Source organism: Cylas formicarius, unplaced genomic scaffold (assembly GCF_029955315.1).
Source record: "Cylas formicarius isolate icCylForm1 unplaced genomic scaffold, icCylForm1.1 PGA_scaffold_3__17_contigs__length_32017465, whole genome shotgun sequence".
In the NCBI taxonomy this organism is placed as follows: Eukaryota; Metazoa; Arthropoda; class Insecta; order Coleoptera; family Brentidae; genus Cylas; species Cylas formicarius.
This window is the reverse complement of record NW_026844326.1, coordinates 24,921,448-24,941,968: the sequence shown is the minus strand read 5'-3', so window position 1 is coordinate 24,941,968 and position 20,521 is coordinate 24,921,448. Positions and strand designations below refer to the sequence as shown.

At 39.2% G+C, this 20,521-nt stretch overlaps 3 protein-coding genes across 8 annotated transcripts; 2 read left to right on the top strand and 1 right to left on the bottom strand.

Moving 5' to 3' along the window:
• Nucleotides 1-75: 75 nt before the first annotated feature.
• LOC132699788 (probable histone-arginine methyltransferase CARMER) lies at nucleotides 76-4,983 on the bottom strand. 2 transcript variants are annotated; one of them, XM_060666674.1, is made up of 4 exons: nucleotides 4,488-4,983; nucleotides 2,708-3,577; nucleotides 2,271-2,519; nucleotides 76-1,076 (listed from the first exon to the last, which is right to left on the bottom strand). In XM_060666674.1, exons 1-4 carry the CDS (start codon nucleotides 4,981-4,983, stop codon nucleotides 889-891), a joined length of 1,803 nt encoding a protein of 600 aa, XP_060522657.1. In that variant the 3' UTR covers nucleotides 76-888. The 2 variants fall into 2 exon arrangements, with proteins under 2 accessions (XP_060522657.1, XP_060522658.1); XM_060666675.1 differs by having other exon boundaries at nucleotides 899-1,072.
• Nucleotides 4,984-5,325: 342 nt separating this feature from the next.
• Nucleotides 5,326-5,967, top strand: LOC132699794 (uncharacterized). Its single transcript, XM_060666686.1, has 2 exons — nucleotides 5,326-5,466; nucleotides 5,552-5,967. The coding sequence occupies exons 1-2, from the start codon at nucleotides 5,453-5,455 to the stop codon at nucleotides 5,856-5,858; spliced, it is 321 nt and encodes a 106-aa protein (XP_060522669.1). The 5' UTR covers nucleotides 5,326-5,452; the 3' UTR covers nucleotides 5,859-5,967.
• Nucleotides 5,968-6,260: 293 nt separating this feature from the next.
• On the top strand, nucleotides 6,261-20,456 carry LOC132699789 (zinc finger protein 26-like). 5 transcript variants are annotated; one of them, XM_060666677.1, is made up of 7 exons: nucleotides 6,261-6,515; nucleotides 12,784-12,931; nucleotides 13,244-13,566; nucleotides 13,643-14,029; nucleotides 15,444-15,590; nucleotides 15,646-16,155; nucleotides 18,876-20,456. In XM_060666677.1, the coding sequence occupies exons 2-7, from the start codon at nucleotides 12,808-12,810 to the stop codon at nucleotides 19,017-19,019; spliced, it is 1,635 nt and encodes a 544-aa protein (XP_060522660.1). In that variant the 5' UTR covers nucleotides 6,261-6,515; nucleotides 12,784-12,807; the 3' UTR covers nucleotides 19,020-20,456. The 5 variants fall into 5 exon arrangements, with proteins under 5 accessions (XP_060522660.1, XP_060522663.1, XP_060522659.1 ...); XM_060666680.1 differs by lacking the exon at nucleotides 6,261-6,515 and adding an exon at nucleotides 6,522-6,772 and having other exon boundaries at nucleotides 15,456-15,590; nucleotides 18,876-20,455; XM_060666676.1 differs by lacking the exon at nucleotides 6,261-6,515 and adding an exon at nucleotides 6,522-6,772 and having other exon boundaries at nucleotides 18,876-20,454.
• The last annotated feature ends 65 nt before the right edge of the window (nucleotides 20,457-20,521 follow it).

The window sequence follows — 20,521 nt, the reverse complement described above, 5'->3', positions numbered from 1 at the left end:
CGTTTAGAGGATTGCCGAAAGCGCGCGTTTCGAGTGAAGGGAAAAAAGAGAGGAAAGGAAACAATCCGTCCTGCTGTTGCCGCGTCTTCGATTAAAATTATTATTGTTTTCCACTTTGCTTCATCTAAATTTTAATAAAACTAACGTTAAAATCACACCGTTCGGTTGGACGGAAAGGCGAATCGGCTCTCTAAATCGATCAATAGCGATTAAAATGACTAATAACACCACCAAGATACCGATTGCGTCCTCACGAGGGGGGTGCCCCTGTGCTTCCATTCTGTCAAATACGTTATATTAATGTGACCTAGGATGGCTGTTCCTGGCAGCCGTCGAAGTTTGGGATCGAAACAAACCGATTTACCATTTCCTTCGATTTCCAATTCTAATACTTGGAAAGTAGAATAAAAGACCACTGATAAATAATCACAGGAAACACCTACAAAAGCTTATTGGATCCCAAAGCCAACCAAAATGGCCGATGTTTCACCAATGTACCGTATTTATTGCCTTGAGATTGCTTCAATAGCTTTCATTTTTATGCAAGGGTATCCTGTTAGCGATTTCGTCACGTGATCTACTAATCGACTTACTTCGCTTACGCCGGTACAAACGAACTACCTAGGCCTTACGCGGCCCTAAAGCGACCTTGGAAAATATATAAAAGCGGATTGAGGTTAACTTGCGGAAGCTTCTTCTTCGCCGCCCGTCCGACCGTCAACAATTTACCACTTACATTATAATGACCATAAATACAACGCGATGCACACCTAAAACCTAAGAAAAAAAAATAACTTAAAAAAGGAGGGCACAGACAAAAAAAAAATCTCGTCGAGTTTTGAGCGTAAACGGCGCGCAGCGTCCTAAAAACCTAAAGCCTACAAACGCCTACTGACGATACACGATCCCGTTGCCCGGCTTCACGTAGTCGCCGATCATGAGATTCTGCGCGACGGGGTAGTTGGCCATGACCAGCGGCTGCTGCTGCTGCTGTGGCGAGGTGAACAGGGACGGCGATATCGCCCCGCCTATTAGCTGCGCGGTGTGGGTGGAGGTCGGGCTGGCGGCCACTCTGCCTGGAAAAAATGTTCTTATGGTACAAGGGGTACATTTGCGAATCGGTAGTCTCACATAGAGAAGTAAATCGACCGAGGGAAGGAATATTTCTTTTCAATTTCTTCAATTTCAATTCTATTTTTAAACAGTAACAAAGGATTTTAATTTCTGCAACCATTCTTTGATTTGTTTTGTTATTAGATTAGAGTATACTTCTTGACGAACTTATCTATATTTTATTTATTAAGAGGCATTTGACTCGAGCGTTTACTTGGCTCCACTGTGTTCCTCTCGTGCCAAATACTGTTTCTACAACTGAATAGATTCAATTGCTTCCAAACTAACCCAAACTTCAACAAGCAAAAAAAAAAGCAAAACACAGCAGAAGAAGTCAATGATAAGTCCACATGGTTTTCTGATGGCAAGTTGACATTTTTGTTTTCTTTTAATTGCAACTACAAATAACACTCCCTATAGGTTTCTTTTGTGTAAAGACTTAACTGATTGTAGCAATAGTTATAGTTACTTTTGTACTCCCTTGTCTAAAATTAAAATTATACATTTGAGGGATGTTACTTACGGATCTGGGATTTGCAAAAATGTACCCCTCCTACACGTTTGATAAACTTTTTCAGTAACTCTTCCAAAACAAAACTCGTGATTCAAATGCCTTCTATCAAACTTGTTGCATAATATATTAATTGTCTAACAAGCAGAGACATCTATGTTACACCAAAGGTTTTTGTCTACTGGACAATACAAAACACCTAAGAACACAGAACTGGATATCTCAAAAACCATGACGATGAAACCGGTTTTTTAATTGAAGAAAATAAGCACACCATTTAAATTAACAAAAAAACTAATATGTGAGACTGCGGTCCCACGAGCAAAATTTTCCCTCCCTTCTACTTGGGATAATGTGGGCGGTTTTTTAATTGAAGAAAATAACCACACCATTTAAATTAACAAAAAAACTAATATGTGAGATTGCGGTCCCACGAGCAAAATTTTCCCTCCCTTCTACTTGGGATAATGTGGTGGTAGCAGAAAAAATTACCAGGGTCACACTTTCAACTGTCAACTGCAAGCCACAGAACCTCTTCTTTTTCATTTCTTGTAAATGCAGATTTTAACAATAAACCTATCATTATTATTGTTGTTAAATCTGGACGCGGAAACAAAAAAAAATGCCTTTTCATATAGCGACTTACCCCTGCCAGTGCTGGGAATGCAACCCGGATGAATGTTCGGCTGGGCGGTCTCTGTCATGTGCTGGGGGTCCACCAGGGCGATTAAGTTGTTTGCCATTAAGTTATTGTTGATTAAAGTCTGAGTGGTATCCATCGAGACCTCCCCTAATCCGTTGACGGACATACCGTTGACCATGTTGACGGCGTTGCGCACACCTTGAGCGTCCAGTTGACTCCAGTAACTCTCGCTGGGCGACACATTCGCGACACCTTTAGGTCGACAAATAACCCAAAATCAATCAATAATATACGACTTCAGGAATCAAATTTGTTAGTTGTCCTAGTAAGTCTGGCACCTGTACACTCGACCTTGTTTACATTTCGCAACAATGTAACAAAAATTAATGATAGCTGTTTTCCCCAATCATCTCACTATAACATGAATTCTGGGTACTCACCGGGAGGAGGCTGCGCCGGGGCGCCCGTGTACCGAAAGTAAGGATTCTTCAAGTCCAAGGTGTTCTTTGAAGTCAATGAGGTGCCTTCGACAGTCAACTCTATAGTCACGTCATAGCTTTGCCTTTTGTTGGCTATCAGAAGCACCGAGCCAGTCAACACTTGACCTTGTTTAAGCAACAATGGTTGCTCCAGCAAACATCTGACCTGATACCAGTGCGTCAGGGGTTCGGTGGGCGCTGTACTCAGCCAGATAGTCTGCTGGGATCCGATGAACGCGACGTCGAACCAAAACGCGAGCCCGTGGCAAGTGCCCGACTCCAAAATATGGAACTCTAAGGGAATATAAATGCTATGCAAGTCAGTTTCGTCCGCCTCTAAGAAATCGACGACGTGCCTTATGCTTTTGCTCATACAAATTCGTACGTCAAAAGTATCGACTATAGGCTGCCTAAAGTATTCCTTAACGGCACAGTTTTGTATCGCGGACAAGTTCACACCGTGGAAGCACGTCTGGAACCAGAAATTCGCTTTGCTAAATTGTTCCATGTATAAAGAATCGTCGGTGAACGGGGCGATGTGCAAATCGCCCCTGGTGGGGTACATCTTCCCTCCCGGAACGAGCCATCGTTTGGCATTGAGGTAGGATTCTAACATACGTTCGTTGTACAACATGTAGCCCATGGGTTCGGAAATTATGACGTCCACTTTCTCGGGAAGTTCCACTTCCTCTATCTTGCCGGGTATAACTTTAATGCAACTAGAGAAATTGTTCGCATCTACCAACTTCTGCGCATAATGGGCCATAGTGGAAGCCTCGACAGCGTATATTCGTTTCGCTCCCGCCTGAGCAGCGAAGAAAGATAAAATACCTTGCGGAAAAGAAAATTAACGGAATAAACGGTAAGCGAGGAAAATTACAACAACAAAGACGGCTTCGAAATTTTGGTTTGCAAAAATCAAACATTATTTATTTATTTATGTATTTATGTTTAGTTTCCGAGTTGGTTTTTTTTCAGGTTTTAATAGATGAAACGACTCTTGCTTGCTTGAAGACTGATTTTCCAACATAATTTGAGATTTGAACAATCATGGTGAACCTTGGAAATTACTAACATAACTTTTTATATCATCATACAACAGACATGAATCAATTGATTAAGATATTTTTACGTTTTCCCAAAATCCGGAGGAGATAGGTAAAAATTATTGAGAAAAAGTGAGATATCAAGGTTGGAGTTTTGAAATTTGATATAGAGATCTAGTCTTATTTCTTACATTGTTGCAAAAACAAAAAATAAATTGAAAAAATATAGCTGAGTGAAGATGAAATTTGGCATATAGAAATAATTGCAATTTTAACAAATAAATTTTTGCCCCATCTGAGGCAAAAGGTACTTTAGAGGAAAATTAATAAGCCTCAAAAAACATGCGTTTTTGTCAAATCTATCCTGAGACACAGTGCATATTGAAAGTAAAAAAAGGTTCTTTATGTACTTTTTTACAAGTTCAATAGCTTAATTACCTTTTTTTAAATATACAATATGGGATACAATTTTTCATCATTTTAATAATATTCTAGACTCCACTCATTTTTCAATAAAATTTGGTAACAATCAAGAGGAACTGTTTTATGGGAAACACTTTTTTAAATTTTACATAATAGTAAAGGATTACTGTTGACAAAAAGACGCGTGACCAAGGGGGAGAAGCTTAATTCTGGATTAATGGTTCTTAATTGTATAAAAAATGCGGAATTATTAATAATCTAATAATAAATACCTGAGCCAGCTCCCACATCTAAAACCACTTTATCTTTGAAGTCATCCAAATTACACAATATAGCTCTCTGATAAGTGCAAGTCCTAATGAAGTCTTGCAACATGTTCTGCTGTTGCGATAAATAACCGTAAAACTGAAAATACTGCGTAGCCGAGGAGTCTTCTGTTCTAACCGAAAACACTGAGGCATCTCTCCCGACCTTCACCTTTGTCATTACCAGTGTAAAGTCTCGAGCTTCTTCTTTACTATTAAATTTAATTAATAAGGATTCATTGTCGAGCGAAAACAAGTAGGACTTGAGTCCGACTTTGCAGCATTCGGTGCTGGATTCGACTGGGAATTCTAACAGCTCTGTAGCCTCATCCACTTCTAACAACTTAATACTTATGCCCTGAGGGTCGTAGTCCGCTCTTAGTTTCACTTTTCTATTGTATTTGGGTATCGAGAAATTCTCTTCCTTTACGAGAAAAACGAGTACATCCCAAACCCTGGCCATTTTTTATATTTCCTGTCTCGGACTTAATTTAGGCGAAGATTACAGGTAAACGCAATTAAATAACGTAACGGCGCAATTAAAAGCAGCAAAAACCTAACGTTTCATTGTATAACACGCGTTTTTCGAACCTGTCAAAAATTTAGGCATCATTTATCACACAAAACCCTTTTATTTAACGAAAATACATCAAAATCGCATACAAAAATGACTTAAAGTCAGTTGCTACCAACATAAAATTTTCGCTCCTTGGTGTTTGCTAAATTATACCGCGTTCGGTAATCCGCAGTGCGTTGGGAGACTAACCAACTTCTAAATATCTCTGTTATTGCAGTTTGTTCCATCCAATTATAATCATTCATCTCAAAATAAATCAATTTCATTTTAAATTTTTTTTGTTAAAATCCAGGGTGATATTTTGAACTGAGTAAAACTGTGTCTAGTGTTTGACTGTAACAATTAATGAGTTCTGATGACTCACAAAAGGTAATTCGTATAGTTTTATGTGATAATGGATTGGAATCCACTGTTATTGCAAACCTTAATCTCTCATTTACCACGTCTATTCCAGAAAAAGGGAGCGTCCGTTCCAGGACGAAGCCGAATTTATGCCTCTGTCCAAACGTATCAATAACTTGCACATAAACAACGGTATGGCAATGGATGTGTCTCCTTTAACACCAATCGAGTGGGGTCCAGGTCCGCCTCATCAGCTTCCAGAATCACCGCCCAACTCGGAACCGGGTGTAGATTGGACGCATTCCACGCAATATTCTCCGGATCTTGATGAAAATCAGAACCCTCACTACTTCAATATTAACAAACTGCTGTTCGAGATGTACATTGAGAGACTGCAAAGGGGCTGTCATCAAGTGTAGAGTGCGCATACAGATATTTATTATTGAATTTCGATTAGCACGATGTTGGAGTGAAAGAATGAAGTATTTTTAGGTTGTATTTATTATGTATTATAAATTTTCTTTCTTTTTTTACATGTTTTTATAGGTGTCGCTGAAACTATCATATATAGTGCAAAACTTTATTGTAAATCAGCCTGGCAAATGCGTCTTAGGCGTAATTTTGTCAAAATAAATGCCATAATGTAGAAATTTTTAGAACAATACATTTTAAACCAAGTTTAACATCACACATCAGGCAGGTTTCATTTTGAATTTCGCGTGGTCAATTGAAAAGACAATTGTGTTATCAGACTCCATAGCTTTGAAAAAATGAAAAATCAAATTTACTCTGTTATGTTTTTGTGTCAAAAATCTATTTCGTTTTACTGAAGAAGACAAGGAAATTCGGTTATGTAACTAACCTTAAAATGCCGTTTAGTTTTCTTTATTTGCATTTTCCTTGAAGCGTCTAGTCTGTTAGTTTAATAACGAAAGTGTTTTTTTTGGCAATTTTATTATACAACAGTTACCCGTAAACATCTTAAAAATAAATAAATTATAATGACTCGTTAATAATCGAAAGTACTAAAAATCGAATTTTCGATGCGTGGACGAGATAGCGGACAATTGTCACAGGTAGGTTTGTGCTTCGACACGATCGAAAAACCGTACAAATCGAAATTTTTTGTAACCCAACAAACGACGGGTTTCCCGCCGAAATTCGAATTCATAACTGTATTTAAAATGCCCTCTATGATGACGTCGCACGCTCAACAAGAAATTCTTGGCAAAGCCAACTAGTCGAAAGGCACAGAGAGTCGGCCGACATGATGAATTAGTGCAAAGTGAAGTGATCGCGAGTTTTCCGCGACTTTTCGAACGTTTTGATCGAGGTAAGTGCGTCGATTTTGCGACAAAGTGTCAAAATTTCGGTATGCTTCGACGGCGACCGATAACACGTAAGATTTCGCGGGCCGGGGACGTCCAAGGGTAGGGAGCTTCGTCGCCGTGATGTAGAAATTTGTGGAAGGGGTGCTCGTAGCGTGCAATATTCATCCCCACAAACTCTAGAAAGTGGTGGTGGATTTCCTCCACCACGTTTGGGCAGCGTCATCGCCATAGATACCGGGATCCGATTCGTTTTCGCTCTCACGTTTGCGGGTTTCAAGGTTGACGACCTTCCCGACATATTTCCGCGGAATTTTTCGGGCGCTCGACTCGTATCCCGCGGCCATCATTGTCATGTAACGCCAAATTGGCAGAAACGATTCGGGTTTTCGCAGGTAGAGTGAAAATCGACGACAGATGCTCCGCCATCACCTGCCCAGATTAACGGAAATAAGCCAATCGGTTGTGTCAATAAAATACGGCGAATAGGATATCGATCAGATTGCGTAAATTTGCTCGAATTACGTTAAAAATAAAATGGGCTTCGTTCATTTTGGCGGCACGTCGTTTTCATTTCTCATAATTATTATTGTTTTCGAACGTGTTCGCATAGCTCCATTGTTGCGGGCCTCATATTTTTCTATGACGCCGCAGTTGGTCTACGCTGTAAGCGGCTAGAAAACAACAATCTAGTAGAGTTTGCATGTCTACGACAATCATAGGCGCGACAGTGATTTTTTTGTCCGTCGATTAAAACAATATTTTATTTTGTGTTGTTTCTGCAAATTTGTTAGATGCGTATTATGAAATTTGGCTGGATTTTTCAGCGAGTCGTCAGATACAAAGGAAATTTCTAGCAATTTTATTTTATTTTTTTTAATTTACAAGCCATATTTTTGCACATTTCGCGCAAAACTTTAAAATTAGAATTCACGTACGAAATATACGCATCTACGAGAAATGTTGCAAATAAAATTGGTTTAAGAGTTAGTGAGTTTTTAGGTTAAGCCATAACCCGATAAGCAATCTATCAGCATTTTTCATTCATCGGTATAAATTTAAACTAGATATTCGTTGTTTATATTCCAGTTTGAGACTAAACAATTTACCAGCAAAACGCGTAAAACAAGTTTTATTAATTGTGAAAAATGGTAGACTACTATGGTTGCAATACCGTTCTGATCGCGTTATGAGACGCGACGAAGTTTGACTGAGCACTTCGCTTCTGACTTATTTATGCGTTATCAAGGAAAACATCTTAAGGAAGTTCAAATTTCATATACGTGATTTTGGCCTCGCGCATATGGTGCGAGAAAAATGCGGTCGGGCGCCGCTGCTACAATTCGCCCCGCTAATGGGCGGCAAAATCCTTGTAGATGTTCGTTCGAATTATTAGCGTGTCGCCTTGAAAATTGCGGGTTTCGCGTTACGCGCACAGAACCGATCCAACCGAATTTGAAAAATAATCGATATTCCCTGCGAAATTCCACGGCACCTATCGCGGCCGTAGACGTAATGGGTATGGAAAGGAAAGTAGTTTCGTAAGCACGAGCGGTAGACTGTACCAAACTCTCGCTTTTGCTAGTGGCTCTCGTTCATAATCGAAACCAGAGATGAAATCTGTTTGGTCGCAAAGGAAATTTCACCCTTGGGTTCTAAATTTAAAATGTACCTCTATTCAGGGCTATTTAAAATGAAATATATAAACTTGAGTTGGAAATATTACGATTTAATCAATGTGATTACTGATTTATTGGGCGTTTTATTTAAAAAGGTATTTTCCCCATAACTGGGAAGTGTAGAATACTGTACGCTCTGTTAGGTTATGCTACCCTATCACCAGAAGAGCCAGTGGCTGATTGACCCTACACCACTGGTGTGATTGCCATTTTATTACAATCATTTGATTCTCCAATACTCTATGTTCTCATATTCTATCGTGTTTCTTAACTATTCTACTATAATAAATTAAGAAACAGTACATACCGGTATGGTTATCCGGTCAAAAACAGCGCATATTTCAAAGGCCAAAAAGCATATACCGGGTGTCCCCCAGAAAAATGGAAGGTCCTGGACATTTAAGAAAATAATGCGTTAAGTAAGAGAGCGAAAAATAAATGCTAGAAATTATTTTCGAGTTTTTGACATGGCCACCGAACCTTTAAAACCTTATAAATGATTTTGATGATAGAACTAATTAGTCTCCAAAAACTGATTAGTAACTAAATCTACTTTTAATGATTTTTCATTAATATACTTTACATAATACTATATGCCAATTGTCTTGTCAAGTGCTTTACCTTCCGTGGTGTAGACCTGAGGCTACTTTGGTTGGTTTACACTGGAGACCATGATGAGGTGGTTTGACAATTCCCGTAAACTTAACACTCCCAAAACCGGGCCGATGACTTTTGGAACATCTGACTTAGTTAACGTTATGCCCAATGAAATGAAATAAAGACTATACAGAACAGGGGTCACACTTGTTACACTTTGTGCTCAAAATTTAGAATTCTATGCTTAGAAGAAGTTCGAAGCTGTCTGTCTTGTAGACAGTTATCGACCATTAATTAATAGTACGTATGCGTGCGTGATGTCCAATTTACTTATCAAGGAATACCCGAATACGATACTTAGCCATTCCGGGAACGCCAATAAAAATATCGACTCCATTTAGTTCTCAGAACGACGTGACTGCGACTTAACGCAGAATATAAATAAATAAATACAAATGTCATCGTAATTTTAAAATTATTTCGGTCAATTTTTGTCAAAATTTGGTGGTAATAAACTATTATTATTGTTATTATTAACAATAAATGATTGAAAACGAGTAAGGTATTGTGACAAAATAATAAAGGTAAATGACGAAAGTTTATTTCGGTTTTAAATATCATTGGTCGTTTATTAAAGCCCCTAAAGCGAGTTTAAAATTATTTTATCGATTGATAGCTTAGAAAAAGCTTATTAAACTGCGTTACGCCTTTTTGACGTTACCGCCATTAATTTCCGATAGAGCGGGGAGCATTAAGCAAAAAAGTTTTCAATTTGTCCCAGCTGTTGTGAAATTTTGCAAAAGTGGTGGTTTTTTTCAAATTCCTCACAGGGACACCCGGTATGACTGAATTTAAGTGCGGATAAATTCCGCCCTTTATACATAAATGTTGCGAAACCCCCGGCGCCGGGAAGAAAAAATCACACGGCGCGGCCGAAGAGGTGAAAGTACCTTTCGTAATGTAGGTAACTAGGACGTCGTCGCCGTCGATTTCTCCGGGTCCGGGTGCCTCTACGGACGCGCTGTCCGTCTCCGTCGTCGCGCGAGTGCGCGACGAAGACGGCGTTACGACGGGCACGTGAATCCGTTAGAAACGCAGCGGTACCCGCGTCCGCGGCCCCTCTTCGGAAGTCGATGGCCAGCAAGTAGCAAACAGTACCGTTCTGGTGTGGTGATGCGCGCAGTGCCAGGTTTTGTAGCCACCATCCCCTCTTGTGGCGTGTGCCGTATGCTGCTCGCGTGGTGTCGACGACAAGAGTGGTGCCAGAGTGGATAAGGGCAGGAGGGGTTCGTCCAAGGACGACGTCGGGCGCCGTCTCTTTTTCGGGAACGCCGCGCGTTCCGCCGAGACTAGTTTTTTTTTTTGATTTAATCGAAAGGTAAAGCCCGTTTCGAAAATACTCGTCGATTTCTTGACCGCAACAAGATCGTGAAAGATATCGGCTGCCTGTACAAGAAAATTGTAAAGAAACGGTTAATGAAAGGGTACGATCAAAATGAAAGTTTTAAGCGAAACGTTGCGTTTTCTTTATCGACGCTACCATTAGCCCAACGGCCGTCTACCGTGAAGGAAAACGTTTTTCACCTTGCAGCGGATCGACTACTACAACACCGTTCTCACGCTTCTTCTATTTATTTATTGATTATTCGTACATAAGTAATTTTTAGCTGTAGGAAAGAAAGGTTGTTCTTATTTGGGACGTGTTTCCTCTATATCGATACCTCTTCAACCATATCTTTTAGTTACATATAATTTTATAGAAATTATGTACTGGTCCGTCCCCAAATCCTCAAATTTTAACAGTTTTATTTGGTGATAATAATAGTCACAAATAAAAGATTTTGAAGTCCCACAGAACGTTGTCCATTGTTGAGAACTAACTGTAGACTGTATATGTCTGTTTCGGGTGTTAGATGATCTAAAAACAAAGTTTAGCAGTTAGGAAGAGTCTTTAAGAAAAAGAATACCAGAACGAAGAACCATAATGGACCATCTGCAAAATGCCAACAAGAAAGACAGTGAGAATATATTTTTTTAATTTGCGAAAAAAATGCAACTCTTGTTAAAAATACCTTGAAAATATTGTCGAGAGCTGGCTTCAGCAGCCAACATAATAAATCTAAAACAACGACTCTGACTCTGACGATTAGTTTCCACTCAGTCGACTGAAACCAGCTACGAGTGTCAAAAATTAACTCTATAAGACCGATACAACTAACACAAAGGGAAAATCTGATGATATGTTTTACAACCTACCAGTGTAGAATCAGCAGGAGTTTTTCTTTTGCGTCAACCCTTGCTACAAGATCTTGATTAGCGTATTCTTAGATTCACTGGTTTAAGTTACGTATTATACAATGTTATGTTATTTCCGAGCTTATACATGATATTGGTTACGAAACAATAGAAATTATATGTCATTAAGTATAAATTATTCTAGTAAAATAGTAAAAAAAATCTACAAAATATTTTTCAAATTTTTCCGGATTTCGAGATTAATCCGATATTTGGAAAACCCACTGGAAATATTCGAAAGTTACTTGAGAATTATTTGTCGCATAGCTTGTCGATGGTGAGCTAACATTTTTTTACAAGATTAGAATTAGAATATTTTGTTGAATCTTAAGTGCACTGATCGGTTTTTAGCAGATTTCTTTTTGGTTTCCACCAAACAATATTTCCACAATAGAGTTTCTATAAGTGGCACGTAGGGTTGCAAAAGCTTGAATATGGAGGCGAAACGTTCCAAAAAGGAATGGTCTTTTTCCTATTGATTATAAAACTAAGTATGCAGGATTGATTAATTATTTAGTTATTCATTGGATTTAGTCTGTGGAATATAGGGATGAACTGTTTTTGTTAATGCGTTTAATTTTGGTGTTGTTTTTATACATTTTGTTAAATTTGAATTTTATTATTAATTATAATTTTGGTTTAATTGTTTTGAGATATGCGATGGGTAGGTAATATAAAAATTTAATACAAACAAGCAATTGTAATATTTAATGTGACAGATGTGAAAATATATGCCTTCAATTTTTGTAAAAAACAGTTTTTTTTTGGAAACGAACTTTACTATAGGCGGCGAAGTTAACACCCTAAAAATTTCAAAGATTTTATTTTTGAATTTATAGCCCGGCTTGAGGTAAAATGTTTCAGTTTCGCGATTTACTACGATTCCATTTTGATTAGTTTATAATTATTAGATTTCTGAAACTAGCAATCAAAACGATCCTAAAATATATAGACCATATACTGCTTTATATCAATTTTTTTTATTGATTTGTGACAGGAAACATAAAAAAAGATATTTCGAATATTATATTGAATTTAAAATTGTATAATTTCTTAATTCGTTTCGAATTGCTGTAAGTGCTTTAACGAAAAAATATTCCCAATTAACCAAGTAATTCGACACACTCAAAGCGTCAGTCTACTAGACGTCATACTGTCGCTTCCTTATCGAAACAATTGAATAAAACGAAACAATCGCTTTAACCACCCGCAAAATTGTCAAATATGTCGATTAATCGTATTACCGGAAAACCTATTGTGCATTTGGTTCCCAGTTTCGTTCGTAATCGTATGAAATATAGTTTTGTGGTTCCAATGAAACCTACTGCCGCCACATTTATTATTTTACAATAACATATCAGCGGTATTTAAAAAAAAATCTATTTAGATTAACGTTGGCAATGTCGTCACTGTACGAGAAAGTGAAACGGCCATTTTATTTACAGAATTAACGAACCCGTCTCTCTGAAATGAATTTCGCGTCGTTCGGCGTCCCCCTGTCGGCGGCGTTGCCCGTCGCCACGCAGTTCTCCGCCGGCAAAATCACGCAGAGCGTCACCACGCCCAGTGGCCAGGTGGTCGGCGTCCTTCAAGGTAACAAACCCATAATGAACCAATCGCTCTCGACTATCAGCGGAAACCGCGCCCATCGCTCGCGAAAGGGGCGGTGCTGTAAATAAACCCCGCCCAAAACGGTTTCGCCCACGTATGACGATTGGGCGGAGGCTATATCGAGGTTCCCACTCGCAAAGTCAAAGTTTTGGCAGTAATACTGAAAACCGGAAATTTAGTGGGAACCTTGTATACGGCGGTTTGTTGTTAAGTGTATTTGTATAGGCAGAACCCGAGAGTTTATTTTAGTCGCCACCCCAGGACAATTTTTTGAAAATGGGGTGTGTGTTGCAGGCGGCGAGAACGGCGTCCATTATATACGCCCGTTGGACGCGAACGCGTTCGCGCAGGCGTCCGCGGGAGGGCAAAGCGGTCAGGGTCCCGGGCAGCAAGCCCAAACCCTGATCACGCTGCCCATAACGATGCCCGGAGCTAAACCCGGCGATCCCCAACAGACCGTACAGATCCAGGTGGTGAATCCCAACCCGCCGGTGTCTCAGGCCAGTCCGGGCAGCAGCCCAAAGTACCACATCTCCCAGATACCAATTCAAACGTTCGGACAGGGCGCGACCGTACTTACAGTCGCCTACAATTCCAATCAGGAAGGATTGCAGATCGTAAGTATCATGAACATTACAATTTCCTTTAAACCATGGGGTTCCTATACTTGACCGCCTGTATATGTTTCGATAGCTGGACGGGCAAAACGGAATGGAAGGCATGACCGTGGTCGCGGCTCTGCAGCCCCAAGATATCCAGCTGATCCAAGCGCAAACGGAGCCCATGCAGCAGGACGATAAGGGCGACAAAGATCAACCGATGCCGGTCGCCCTGATCAAGAGTGAGTTGATCAAAGACAACGAGCTGCAGCAAACGGAGCCCGAGACGATCACCGTGCCCGCGCAGTACCTACAGAACATGAACAGCTTGCAGGAGTACATACAAAAGGTGCAGGCGCAGAGCCTGCCGCTCACGTCGCTGCATCAGTACTTGAAATTTAATTCGCCCGATGTCAAGCGGGAACTGATCACCGAGGACGGCATCATCGAGACGGTTAACATGTCGAACTCGGACGATCAAGTGAGTACCCATTTTTTTATATTCCGAGTTCCAACTTGAAATTCCCCCAAAATTCCCCCGTTGGCTTTAAAGTACCCCGAAATGTTTCAAGGTTTTCGAATTTCTATTCCGATGATTTTGTGACGTCATAAGATAAAATATGGACGGTCGCGGAACAGTTGAGCAAGAGAAAAAATCAGCCTTTCTATATTATATTTTTCAGAAATTTGTAATTGTATTGAATTGTATTGTAGTGTATGATTTTTTTTGTTATTTTCGATATAGCTGAAGTGGACTGTAGTTTTCGCTGTTGTTTTTCGTGTCGTGCTGGTGTTGAAATTTTTGGAAAAAAAACCCTGCTTTTAGCTCATTGTTAATTCTTGTTCGTATTCTAGCAAAATCGGACCTTAAGCAAAGATTATCAAAAACAATAAAAAAATGGATACATTTTTAATATTCTTTCGACAATCCCAAAGTTTTTCAAGCACACTTTTGATCTAGTTCAACTTCCGAATGTCAATAAAATCGGGCAAAAAATTTAATAAATTTAAAAAAAATATATTTAACACTAGAGAGGATTACTAATCTTCACCATGCATTTATCTCAGCGCTTCGTCACATGTTTTAATAGTGTTCGCGATTGAATCCTCGAAAATCGCACGTAATACCCTGAAATTTGCCCAAATACCGGAAATCGCCTTAATTACTCTAAAGTATCTTGGAATTTCACTGAAATCCCTAATCGCTGTATACTAAAATACGTCAGTTAAAAACTTTCAGAACCTACTTTTTCTATATAAGATTAGAAAATTTGGTAATATCAGGGAATTTAAATAAATTGGAAAGTAATTTTCACAATTTCGAGAAAAGAAACGCATAAAATATCCGGTGCATATCATATTGCTCAAACTATCAGTCTCCATCAGTATTCAAAAGTAATTATTGAAAGAAGCGACGAATTAGTTCCGTCCTTATTATATTTGATAAAATACTTATTCATACAATTCAAAGTATTAAGCCCTCTGTTCCTCTCTCATTTCTTGTAATAGTAATTCAGTTAAAGCTACTTGGATTATTTGATCTGTTGACTTGTAATTGCAATTTGAAAGTGTCTACTCAAAGCAAGGCCTGAACAGTATCCAGGGTTATAACAATAAAGGCATTAATAATAATAATAATAATAAATTGAGATAAATTTAATCCAAAACTTCAACCATTCTTGATTAAAATAATTTTTTTTAACTCTTTTGGTCAGTATCGTCCGGTACACGCCTATACCAAATAAAAATCAGTCTTACGACCTCTATTAAACCGCCATTTTTTGTGCGTTTTACTAACACTTCGTTAATTTGTTTTTCCGTGTGCGTTTTTTTTTGCGTTTCCCCGTGTTGTGTTTGGTGTTCTAACGCTTGGGTCTTCCCGAAAACGGACACAGTTCAATTTGCAGGAGCACCTCATCATGAACAACGTTGTCACGGAGCTGCAGCCGGAGGATGTGGTCGAAGACCCTGCGGATAAAAGTAAAAAGAAGAAAAAGTACAAGAAGAAACCGCCGAAACCGAAAAAACCCAAGCCCGGCCAGGTAAGTTGCTCCCCCGGTCCCGACGAGACGTCGAAGATTGGATTTTTTCCTTCAGGTGCACATAGCGACCGCTTTGGACGGCACGACGCTGTTCTGCTGCCCCGAGTGTCATATGGCGTACCCCGAGAAGGAACTGCTCGAGCAGCACCTCGTCGGACACAAAATCGAGCGACGTTTCATATGCGACATCTGCGGTGCCGGCCTGAAACGCAAGGAGCACCTCGAACGACACAAGCTCGGTCACAATCCGGAGCGTCCGTTCGTCTGTTCGGTGTGCATGAAAGGTTTCAAGCGGAAAGAGCACCTCAACCTCCATTTCGTCATTCATTCGGGCGAGAAGACGGAAATCTGCGGCGAGTGCGGCAAAGGTTTCTACCGGAAGGACCATCTGCGCAAGCACACGCGCAGTCACATCACGCGGCGCGCCAAAGAGCAGGCGGAGCGCGCGCAAGCGCTGCTCAAATCGCAGGGAAGCAACGGTGCGGCACCCGCGGACGACCTGCAGGCGGCCAGCGGAACCATCACCAACGGTACCGCGCAGGTCACGATACAAGTAGGAGGCGGGGTAAGTTTGGGCACTCTATACCGCTGATTTTTTTTTTGCAAAAGGGAACGCGTAAAATAGTAATAAGTTATTATTAAATTATTGGTTAAAAGAATAAGTGAATAAATAAGTACAAAATGAAATAGAGAAGTGTAGAGTTATGCAAAGAACAGAAAAAAATACTAGAAGAAAAATAAATTTTATAAAATAAATACGAGCAAATTTGGCCACAGAATTACAAAAAAAAACAACTAGAATAAAACGAAACGTTATGAAAAAATTAAGACTAAATATATATTATAAGTTTCCTTGTGGGGATTTTTAAAGATTTTTTTTTGAGTGAAGGAGGCAGTAAATAAAATGATTTGTGGACTCGAGCGCTTGTCCAAACTTAATTTAAAACTACGAGATGCAGATCATGCTGTTATCAATTGAAGAGGCACAATAAATAGGCAAAATAAAATTACTAGACGGAAATTAATTTTTGCTCACATATTTTTTTAGTGGTTTTTGTTTATGTTCACAAAAAACATAGGAATCGAGAAATAGACTGATTTTTTTTTCGGATATCTGCTAGCTACAAATTCATTAATTATTAATTAAAGAGGCAAAATAAAATGGAGAAGCCGAAATTAATTTTTACCGACATGTTTTTTAATGGTTTTTGTTTATGTTAGACGGGAGCTTAATTATCTGTGGTGGTTTCATGATTTTTACAATAATCGTGTAAGTGTTCAAAGTGAGTCTTAAATTGTAGGATTTCTATCCCGAATAAATTTAAATAAGTGAATTAAATTATGAGGAATTGATTTTGCATGTCACATATACTTATTATATTACTGATTTTATAAGGTTGTTCGGAAAGTCATTTCGTTTTTTCCCGTCAGAGGACTTAATTACGTTTTTTCGAAACCAACTTCACACTTAAGCCGCATAACCATTATATGTCTTGAGAGCTGATATTGCAAGGCTCGTGTGTGAAAAAGTTCTATTAATTCTACGCAGTAGTTTTTGGTTGGTGCCCTTTTAAATATGGAGAGCAATAAGCAGCATTTTCGTCATATTTTACTTTTTTACTTCAGAAAAGGTAAAAATGCTATCCAAGCGAGAAAAAAATGGACGGATGTGTATGGAGAAGGCGTGTTAACAGTACGCCAGTGCCAGAACTGGTTTGCAAAATTTCGATCCGGCAATTTTGATGTCGAAGATGCACCACGGTCTGGAAGGCCGGTCGAAGCTGACAAAGATGCGATAAAGGCATTAGTTGATGCAAATCGGCGAATAACCACACGAGAGATCGGTGAGAGATTAAATTTGTCGAATTCGACTGTTTATGGCCATTTGAAAGGCATGGGCTTAACCTCGAAGCTCGATGTGTGGGTGCCCCATGTCCTTACGGACCGAAATTTGTGTCGTCGCGTTGACGTGTGTGATTTGCTCCTCAAACGTCAAGAAAATGATCCATTTTTGAAGCGGATTATTACTGGGGACGAAAAATGGGTTGTATACAACAATGTTAAACGCAAGAGGTCATGGAGCAGAAAAGATGAACCGGCTCAAAGCGTGTCAAAAGCCAACATTCACCAAAAAAAGGTGATGCTCTCCGTTTGGTGGGATGTCAAAGGAATCGTTTTTTTTGAGCTTTTGCGGGACAATACAACGATTAATTCAGAAGTCTATTGTCATCAACTGGACAAATTGAATGATTCACTTAAAGAGAAGAGGCCCGAATTAATCAACAGGAAGGGTGTAGTTTTCCACCAGGATAATGCGAGACCTCACACAAGTTTGGTCACTCGCCAAAAACTTTTACAGCTTGAATGGGACGTACTGCAACATCCACCATATTCTCCAGATCTGGCGCCTTCCGACTACTATTTGTTCCGGTCCCTGCAAAATTTTTTGGATGGCAAAACCTTTACCTCAAATGAAGATGTCAAAAACCACCTGAACCAGTTTTTTGCCAGCAAGGACCAAAACTTTTATGAGAGGGCAATTATGTTACTGCCAGAAAGATGGCAAAAGGTGTTGGACTAGAATGGCCAATATATAATTTAATAAAATATTTATTCATTATACGAAAACTGTCTTTCATGTTCCCCAAAAAAAACGAAATGACTTTCCGAACAACCCAATAGTTTATTTTAGTAAATTTTCCTTCTCACATATAAAGTTCCCTGCAAGTTTTGGCATTAAGTATTTACTTAAATTTTCTCGAAATTTATGAATTTGTTATCTGTTAAGAAAGGTGTATGGTGTATGGAAACATTAAAATTAATAGAAATGCAATTTTAAAGACCACAGAGTAAAAAAGAAATGGTGAAACTAGTTTTAACAGATTTTCCATTTGCCTATTTTTCTTGTACTAAAGTTGGGAAAATAATTTTTGACAAATCCCCGTCCTTTTATCATCGAGGGATAAACGAACGAAAATAAAGCAAGAACCCGAAAAATAGTAAAAAGATTTAAAAGTTACAACAAAAAAAATGCTTACACTTAAATTGAGTAAATTATTGTTACTCCATATTTTTTAAAAAATAGTAAAGAGTGAGAAGACACGTTCGATGGCAAATGTGGCAATGTGGGAATATGCAGTTTATTTTAAAATTAATTTTTGAATAAAGGCCCACAAAAAACAAAATGATTATCTCAAATTTTTGCTTTCGGTGTTCCTTTCCTAAAAAAGAAAGTAATCCTCTTTGCCTTATTTCGATCTTATTGACGAGGTATCGTCGTTGCAGGGACCGAACAGTCAGATCCAGATCCCGGTACAGATCCAGGTGCCGCAGCACCAGATCCAGGTGTCCACCGATGACGACAGCAACCAGGTCAGCACGGTGGTGCTGCCTTCTGCCGGCGACGGTATTTCGATTATGCCGAACTGAGGGTCGGGGCTCCGTGCCGTCTCGGGCGGCGAGTAGTTCAAGCGGACCGCGCCTGATTAGTTCGAAAAAACTAGTGTGGTGGTTCTCGGCGGGTACTGCGAATGCTGCCCGGTAGCTCAAACGCACCGCCCCCGAGTAGTTCGAACAGACCGCGCCGAGTATTTTGAAGGATGGTCGGGTAGATCAAACGTACCGCGCCGAGACGGCGGCCCCCTCGATCTCCGGAACGGCACTAAATACGATTGTTTGTACATAAGACAGATGAACATATTACATATTTAATTTATTGCCTTTTTATATGATAACGTACAGGTTGTAATGATAGTTATGTATATGCGGGTGCGCGGAGAGTTTGACGCCGCGATATCAGTATTACCAAACCATTCGGGGATTGAAAGTATTTACAAATACTTTTTTAAAATGCGATTGTTGAAGAGGTTTTAGTATTTTCTCCCCATTAAACAAAAAATCATCGCTCCATTGTAATTTTGTTTCCTAATTGCTATTGCATTTTTGCTGAACACTATTTTAGTATTGTGTGCATTAAAAAAACATAATATAATCTATCCACACAATATTTTGATAAACTTCGGTCTTTAATATTATTGCAATTGTGACCATGTAGATGGAGACACTTTTTTTATAAACCTTTTTTTTTAATGCAAAAATTTAGTTGGACAACAATTGTGGCGATTTTATTCTATAGTTCAGAAGTTTAAGTGTTCTGTTGTTAAAAAATATTTATTGACTTTTTTTAAGGCTTTTTTAGTCGTTTAATGGTTTCCTTTCCTTTTTTCAAAAAAAAATATACCGAATTTTCTACCAGATATAAAAGGGAAATAACTAGAAACGAATTAAAAATATATTTTTTAAAGGTTATAATATCGAGTGATAATACTTCCGACAACATTGGAATATTTGACTATTAACATGTTTATGAACTAGCCACCTTGGATATCAGCGGTTGTGATTTGCAGCCCACCTAAACGGTGTTAAGAAAAAACGTAAAATAGCGTGCTCAAACCTTCTCCGCCCCGGCATAGGGCTCGGGGGGGGGGGGGCTGGGTGGGAGCACCTCCGGAATGGCGGTTTTCGAGACACGGCGGAATTGTGATAAGTCGGCGTTCCCCCCGGCCCCCGACACCCCCTTTTTGTTACGGATCGACGAACAGAACGTCCCACCCCCCAAACCGCGCGTGCTTTATATTTTATGTACAAAAGTTAGGTGTTTATTCGGTAGTTTTGAGGTTTTGGGCTTTAGGTTAACGATAATTTTCTTTTCATCCCCCCATCCCCATTTTTGTTTTACCGTTAGTCCCGCAGCGACCAATTTCGAGATGTCGTAAATATAGTTTTTATACGATGAGATGATGAAAAAATTTATATAAATATATATACGTTGTTATATGAAATTGACGAGATTGATTTCAATTTTAAGGCAAAAAAGAGAACTGTAACGTTTACGGTCTGTTTTATTATTATAATCGGTAGTTTTTCATTTT

Excerpts from the sequence above, each read along its gene's own strand:
- LOC132699788 (XM_060666674.1), bottom strand. The coding sequence starts at position 4,983 with ATGGCCAGGGTTTGGGATGTACTCGTTTTTCTCGTAAAGGAAGAGAAT. Across the intron at positions 3,578-4,487 it reads AGATGTGGGAGCTGGCTCAG|GTATTTTATCTTTCTTCGCT; the intron begins GTATTTATTATT and ends CTTTTCCGCAAG. Across the intron at positions 1,077-2,270 it reads CATTCCCAGCACTGGCAGGG|GCAGAGTGGCCGCCAGCCCG; the intron begins GTAAGTCGCTAT and ends CATTTTTTCCAG.
- LOC132699789 (XM_060666677.1), top strand. The coding sequence starts at position 12,808 with ATGAATTTCGCGTCGTTCGGCGTCCCCCTGTCGGCGGCGTTGCCCGTC. Across the intron at positions 12,932-13,243 it reads GGTGGTCGGCGTCCTTCAAG|GCGGCGAGAACGGCGTCCAT; the intron begins GTAACAAACCCA and ends TGTGTGTTGCAG. Across the intron at positions 14,030-15,443 it reads TGTCGAACTCGGACGATCAA|TTCAATTTGCAGGAGCACCT; the intron begins GTGAGTACCCAT and ends AAACGGACACAG.